Below are 7,759 nucleotides of genomic sequence, written 5' to 3' on the forward strand. Positions count from 1 at the left end.
AAACCTCCAAGTCCCCAAGACTCCAGACCTCCAACTATTGATATATTTGTAAATGATGAACCTGGAGAACTAAAGGAACATATTGAATATGTGGAGATTAATGATGATATCGGAGTATTGGAGGATGATATAGTTTGTACAGATATCTCTGAAGATATTAAGATTGATGTAGAAGATGTTATAAACTGTGATGTAAAGCCAGGAGATAAACTAACAAAGAGTTCAGGTAGGCTCCCAAATGTAGGCTTTTATAGTCAATAATTGTTTATTTGATAATTATGGCAAATGTTTTTGAGCACCTTTCATTCAAAATATCTCTTGTGAAGAACTATCTGCGAAAAGTCTTAATAGAAAAGTGCCTGATTCCAGTTTATTTATTGTAACCAAGAACCTTATTGTTCTAATAAGTGCATCTTTATTTTAGAAACCCCTGTTGAAAAAATAGATGAAAACACATTAAGCAAGAAACTTGGTCTTACTGTCAAGAGAGTTAGGTCTAAAGATCCCTACTCATGTCCTTTATGTAAATTCCAAACCACCTCTAAACTTAAATTGAGCAAGCACAAAGCTAGTGAACATAAAAGGATTTTACCACAATGTGCTCAATGCGGATATTCAGCTCAGAATTTAAAGGAGTTGAGAAAACATGTTAGAGATAATCCTGCCTGTACAATAAATCCAGTTAAAGAACAGAAAGGTAAAAATAATATAATTCAATTCTAGTTTTAAATCCTTTTTTGCCTAAATATGAATTTAATAAAAATTAAGTATTTGCTTTGGGAGTTATTTTTAGAAAATATGTTATTTCTATTTTATAGAGATCCTATTTAGTCAAAATAGTAAAAATTGATAAAAAGTGAACCCCTGGTAAAAATAATGTCTGTCGGGCAATTTGTACATTAGAATTTTTGTTGACTTGGCTTAGTATATTTCTTATTGTAATTAGTCATTAAGAGGTCTAATAAAACAGAAGGCACGACGGTGATGAGACGTAATAATTGGGAATGAATCCTACACCTCTTTAAGCCTTTAATATATCTTAACATTACTTCTCCTGTACGATTTACTTCTGATCTAAAAAACGTAGCCCAACATTACCGTAAAGGTAAAGTTAAAGAGTTAAAAAAACACAATTATGGTTTATACCATATCAAATTTCTAAGTCAACCCTGAAAAATAAAATTTTTAGTAAATAATATTCATTTTTAGATTGTATTTTATCCCGCAAATCTTTTTTTGTGTTTTTCATTCAAAAAGTGGTGTTTAAAGTATAATAAAAATTTTAATTAGTCAAATAATTTGATAACATTTTCAACATGTTTGATCTTATCTTTTCAAAACTATTTTCTTTGAATTTCTTGTGTTTTATAGCTGTAAGATCCGTGAAGAAAAAAGGGAAACCAAAAGATCAAACAGAAGGTAATTAAAATCAAATATAAATGTATTGACAAATTGAATAACAGTTCCAATTGCGTTAAGAGATAATGGTTTCTTCGGCGATTTCGATATTTTCCCGTTCAGTAATTTTTCTGATTATGTATTAATTTATTTATTATGAAAAATCAAATCAGTTTTTCCTTTTCAAATTCTTCTATTAGGGTTTCAGTAAGCTTCGCGCCCACATTGAACTTTTCTTAATTGTCCTTTTTATCAGTTTTTATTTAGTTACTTCAAAAAAAAAATTGGCTTGATCAGTTCAGCCGTTTTGACGTTTATTGAATAGAAATGAACAGACAGTAAGACAAACGAAGCATAAATATATAGAGATTTTAAATTTAAGAACAATCTTGGTTTTTGCTTTTTTCTGTTTTTGATTTTGTTTTGTCCTTTAATTTTTTACAGTGAAAACACTGACATAACGCTCATTTATAAACTTGTATTTAGAAATCATTTTAATTTAAGATTTACTTGCTTTTTTATGTCAGATTTAGCGAGTAAAGAGAATTCAAAATATCTGTGTGATCAGTGTGAATTTACTACAAGGCTACCAACATATCTGAAGCTTCATATGCAGGCTGCTCATGAAAATATTCGGTATCCCTGCCATCTCTGTGATTATAAGGCGACACGAAATTATATTTTAAAAGTTCACATAAACTCGGTGCACAATAGAATACTTTTTGATTGTGACCAATGTAAATATAAAGGTAGCTCATTACATGTGCTGACAGCCCACAAGAAACGAAGGCATAGTGAAAAACTTTTTCAATGTGATGCTTGTGAATTTGGATGTGCTGTGTCAAATGATTTAAAACGTCACAAAGAAAGTAAACACGAAGGTGTTACTTATCCCTGTACACAGTGTGATTATGTAGGTACCTGGCGCCATTGTTTGACAAGGCATATTAAAAAGTTTCATGAAAATCTTGTTTATCCCTGTAAACATTGTGATTACACTAGCACCTGTTTATCTACATTTAAAATTCATGTTGAAACTAAACATCTCGGTATAAGATATCACTGTGGTATTTGTGAATCCAATTTTGCCAGCAAGAGTGCAAGAGCTTCCCACAGAATGAAGAAGCATGGTGCAAAGAGATAATTATTATTTCAAATGCACTTTTTTCTTTACTTTCATTAGGCCAATCTTAGCCGCAGCTTATAACTTGCTGGACCAGCAGCTAATCTTTTGTCATTTTTTATGTCTAAAGCTAACTTATGTTATAAAATGTCCATAATTATTTATTAATAACAGAACAGATAAAGCTAGGAATATATTTCAGATTGAACAATATCAGAATGGATTTTGAGTTTAAGAGTTTAGATGCTGAAGTTTTGACTTCTAGGAGATTGGAGTTATATACTGAACTTCAGGTTTTAGAATTTTAACATGTATAAAAATAATCTTTGTTAATTAATATTTAGTTTTTAATATTTAGGATGCTGTGATTGATCAAGATGATAAACTAGTATTAAAACAAATACTGCTAGATGTACTTACTATTACACATGGAATGGAAGATAATCTTATTATTATGAAAGAACTCCATGAAGTTTCATCAAATGAAGTTGATGTCAAGAAGTTAGTGATGAACACAACTAGAGAACAGATTCTATCCATGTATAGAGTTTATAAGCTGGGAAAAACTTGGTTAATGAATTCGCTACTAGATATCAGTTTATTGCCTAAACCTCCTACACCAACTATAGATATATTTGTAACCCATGACTACAAGCCTCCAAGTCCCCAAGACTCCAGACCTCCAACAATTGATATATTTGTAAATGATGAACCTGGAGAACTAAAGAAACATATTGAATATGTGGAGATCAGTGATGATATCGGAGTATTGGAAGATGATGCAGTTTGTACAGATATCTCTGAAGATATTAAGATTGATGTAGAAGATGTTATAAACTATGATGTAAAGCCAGGAGATGAATTAACAAAGACTAAAATAGGTAGGCTCCCTAATGTTCCCGTTCGTAGTCCATTATGGTTAATTTCCAAAGTAAAAATCTTCATGTTGATGGCTTAACCATTGACAGCTTTTATGATTTCTGTACCGGGAAGGAAGGGGACATTGCCTTATTTGGAAAAAGTAAAATATAAATTCATTAAATTCAAATAAAGGCATTTTGAGATAAAACTTAATTTTCAATGATAAATGAAATAAAGATTCCCTGGGCTCTAGCTTATTGGACTCATTGTTTACACAATAGGTGTTAATTTCGAAAACTGAAACTTCACTTATTTATATTATTTCCATACTTTCACTACAGAAAATTTCGGAGATTTTAAATGTAAAAATTTAACATAATTTACTAAATTTACGATCTCCAGTTTTGTGGAGAACTAAGCTGATTATGTTTTACCAACCCCAAGTCTGCACTGAACGATCCCTGAACTCGAGTTTAGGCTTGACACGCAGCTCTGTCCCTTTAGTAAAAGTAAATTCAGCTTATATAAAGCATAAAGTCTGACCGCGTCAACCTTTTTGCACTGGCTAGTCCTGTCCTTAGAGCTAGGTACACTGTACAGTACAAACTGGGACCGGGAAGGTTGACCCGGCTTGGAAATTCAAATGTACTATGACTGCCCGTGTTGAGCTTTACCGGGGTTTACTCGGGTAAAAGCATTTAAAATCTCAGTACAGATTTAATTCTGATTCATCATTATACCTCTTTCATTTTTCACGATCATTCCCTGTCTTCAAGCAAGCAATGACTTGTGTTAACCTCTCTGCATTGAGCTTATCCTTTCTTCTGCTGAACCGCATCTTTTTAAATTAATGGATTTTTATTTTGGCTGAGTGGTTCGTGGCCGCAAACCTCTCCCCACTCACCCGGTATCCGGTTCAGTACGACTTAAGTAGAAAGTTTCAAAAATGTTGTTAATTTACTGTAATTTGTGAAAATTATATTTTGTTTATTAATTCATTTGTTTTCAGTGTTTCCTCCTATAATATTTTTTTACATAAAAACTTTTTGCCCTTTTTGTGTTTTTTAGTTGTCAGATGCGCGAAGAAAAAAATGAAACCTAAAAACCTAACAGAAGGTAAAACAAAAGAAAAAAATAGAAGTTAAAGTTCTAATTACGTTCGTTAGTATATATTTTATTTCTTCGGCGTAATATCCAATTTTTGTAATTTTTTCTCATGGACAGATGTATTTTGAATAATTAATATCTGTTCCTTTTCTCAATTTATTTTATATCCGAAATTACAGAGCAATTTTTGTCTTTGACCTTTTTATTTATTCTTTTTTTAACTTGTTGCAGTTATAATACTTATGTATGCCGTCCTTTAAACTTTCTTTAAAAAATCTAGTAATTAGAAAAGATTTTACGTTAAAATTTAGTTTCATTTTACTTTAGACTCAGCGAGCGAGAATTCAAAATATCTGTGTGATCAGTGTGACTTTACTACCAGGCTACCAACATATCTGAAGCTTCATATGCAGAAAATTCATGAAAATGTTCGGTATCCCTGCCATCTCTGTGATTATAAGGCGACACGAAACTTTTATTTGAAAACCCACATAAACTCTATGCATAATGGAATACTTTTTGAATGTGACCAGTGTGAATATAAAGGAAACTCGTTGCATGTTCTAAAAGCCCACAAAAAACGAATGCATGATGTGAAACTTTTTCAATGTGATGCTTGTGAATTTGGATGTTCTGTTTTAATTGAACTAAAACGTCACAAAGAAAGTAGGCACGAAGGTGTAACTTTTCCCTGTACACAGTGTGATTATGTAGGTGCCTGGCGTCAATGTTTGAATAAGCATATTAAAAAGTTTCATGAAAATCTTGTTTATCCCTGTAAACATTGTGATTACACTAGCACCTGTATATCTACATTTAAAATTCATGTTGAAACTAAGCATCTCGGTATAAGATATCACTGTGGTATCTGTGAATCCAATTTTGCAAGCAAGAGTGCAAGAGCATCCCACAGAATGAAGAAGCATAGTGCAAAGAGATAATTTATATTTCAAAAGCATTGATTTTGAAAAAAAAAATTTGTTTTTCTTTACGCTAAGACAATAATCAATTGAAGTAAGTCACAGCAGAAAGTGTTTAATATCTGATAGTTTTTTGATCATTTGTTTTTTGGGTATTAAGCAATTATCTAGTAATACAACAGTTTTTGTTTTTTATTTATAGATAATTTTAATGGTTGAAAATATAGTTGTAATTCATGAAAAGATAAAATAAAGCTGGAGATATCATTTTAAGCATTATCCAAATGTTAAATACTAAAGTTGCTTTGAATTACTTAAAATATTTCAGATTGAACTATATCAGAATGGATTTTGAGTTTGAGAGTATAGATGCTGAAGTTTTGGCCTCTAGGAGATTGGAGTTATATACTGAACTTCAGGTTTTAGAATTTTAACATGTATAAAAATAATCTTTGTTAATTAATATTTAGTTTTCAATATTTAGGATGCTGTGATTGATCAAGATGATAAACTAGTATTAAAACAAATACTGCTAGATGTACTTACTATTACACATGGAATGGAAGATAATCTTATTATTATGAAAGAACTCCATGAAGTTTCATCAAATGAAGTTGATGTCAAGAAGTTAGTGATGAACACAACTAGAGAACAGATTCTATCCATGTATAGAGTTTATAAGCTGGGAAAAACTTGGTTAATGAATTCGCTACTAGATATCAGTTTATTGCCTAGACCTCCTACACCAACTATAGATATATTTGTTACTCATGACTACAAACCTCCAAGTCCCCAAGACTCCAGACCTCCAACTATTGATGTATTTGTAAATGATGAACCTGGAGAACTAAAGGAACATATTGAATATGTGGAGATCAGTGAGAATATCGAAGAAATAGATGATGATAAAGTTTGTACACTGAACACACATTAGTTTATAAAGATCCTCAGATCTTACAGATTCTCAAATATGAGAAATACTTTTACTTAATTTACTGTTTACATACACAGAATTGTGCGCAAATGCCGCGGAAAATTTGCTGCGTAGAGTCTACTACAATTATTTAACGTTTACCCAGAAATAACGCCACAGAGGAATACAACCTTGTTAAAGATTGTTTGCCAAAACCTGAAAATGGATAAGCTCCAAGCTTTGGATAAACTTCATTGTTTTAATAATATTCTTAGGATATCTTTCAAAAATGGACTGGCCAGTAAGTCCACAAGATGAATATTGATTTTTTTTTAAAAAATTAGCACACTGACAGAAGTTTTATTGCAAAGAGGTGTGTTGGTGATTTGCTACCTTTTGACTGGTAGCTTTGCAACGTATATATGGTTTGTCTTAAGATCCTAGATACAGATTTTTGTAGTGATATCCATATTTTTCATTTCTGTTGTAATCCTATCTGGCTCTATATCCAAATATACTCTAAGCCTTTTCTGAAGTTTCAAACGTAACAATGGATCTTTTAAAATGGGGTAAGTTTCAATTTAAGAAAACCATGTTTTTTTTTTATTTCAGAATATCTGTGTGATCAGTGTGAATTTACTACCAGGCTACCAACATATCTGAAGCTTCATATGCAGGCTGCTCATGAAAATATTCGGTATCCCTGCCATCTCTGTGATTATAAGGCGACACGAAAATTCTGTTTGAAAGCACACATAAACTCTGTGCATAATGGAATTTTTTTCAAATGTGATCAGTGTGAATATAAAGCACAATATAAATTTACTCTCATAGACCACAAAAAACGAATGCATGAGGATGATAAACTCTTTCAATGTGATGCTTGTGAATTTCGTTGTACTATTTTAAAGGAATTAAGAAATCACAAACAAAGTAAGCACGAAGGTGTTACTTATCCCTGTACACAGTGTGATTATGTAGCACCCTGGCGTCAAGGTTTGACAAGACATATTAAAAAGTTCCATGAAAATCTTGTTTATCCCTGTAAGCATTGTGATTACACTAGCACCTGTATATCTACATTCAAAATACATGTTGAAACTAAGCATCTTGGTATAAGATATCACTGTGGTATTTGTGAATCCAATTTTGCCAGCAAGAGTGCAAGAGCTTCCCACAGAATGAAGAAGCATGGTGCAAAGAGATAATTACTATTTCAAATACATTTGCCATTTTCTCTTAACATTCAACAGGTCATAAGTATTCTCAAGCCCCAGCTCGTATCCTTGGTTATTTAGCATATTCAAAAAAATATCTATATTTTTTTTTAAATTGCCTTTTATTTTTTTACGGTAATTTAAGAAGTACAAATTAATAAAAGAAAATTTAAATGTTTCAGATTGAACAATATCAGAATGGATTTTGAGTTTGAGAGTA

At 31.5% G+C, this 7,759-nt stretch overlaps 2 protein-coding genes across 2 annotated transcripts; both read left to right on the top strand.

The window, feature by feature from the left end:
• Window positions 1-3: 3 nt before the first annotated feature.
• LOC111717523 (zinc finger protein 64 homolog, isoforms 1 and 2) lies at window positions 4-7,704 on the top strand (the record flags this gene model as incomplete). The annotated part of the gene is made up of 5 exons (XM_023493021.1): window positions 4-226; window positions 425-697; window positions 1,372-1,419; window positions 1,926-1,983; window positions 6,969-7,704. Coding segments are annotated over 5 exons (1,164 nt in total), but the record flags the coding sequence as incomplete, so codon positions are not given.
• On the top strand, window positions 4,463-5,735 carry LOC111717522 (RE1-silencing transcription factor B). Its single transcript, XM_023493020.1, has 2 exons — window positions 4,463-4,498; window positions 4,817-5,735. The coding sequence occupies exons 1-2, from the start codon at window positions 4,474-4,476 to the stop codon at window positions 5,428-5,430; spliced, it is 639 nt and encodes a 212-aa protein (XP_023348788.1). The 5' UTR covers window positions 4,463-4,473; the 3' UTR covers window positions 5,431-5,735.
• Window positions 7,705-7,759: the final 55 nt, after the last annotated feature.

Source organism: Eurytemora carolleeae, unplaced genomic scaffold (assembly GCF_000591075.1).
Source record: "Eurytemora carolleeae unplaced genomic scaffold, Eaff_2.0 scaffold2711, whole genome shotgun sequence".
NCBI classification, from domain to species: Eukaryota; Metazoa; Arthropoda; class Copepoda; order Calanoida; family Temoridae; genus Eurytemora; species Eurytemora carolleeae.

Bases quoted from the DNA above. Each gene is read 5' to 3' on its own strand.
- LOC111717522 (XM_023493020.1), top strand. From the start codon at position 4,474: ATGAAACCTAAAAACCTAACAGAAG. The intron at 4,499-4,816 runs GTAAAACAAAAG...ATTTTACTTTAG, and splicing joins ACCTAAAAACCTAACAGAAG to ACTCAGCGAGCGAGAATTCA.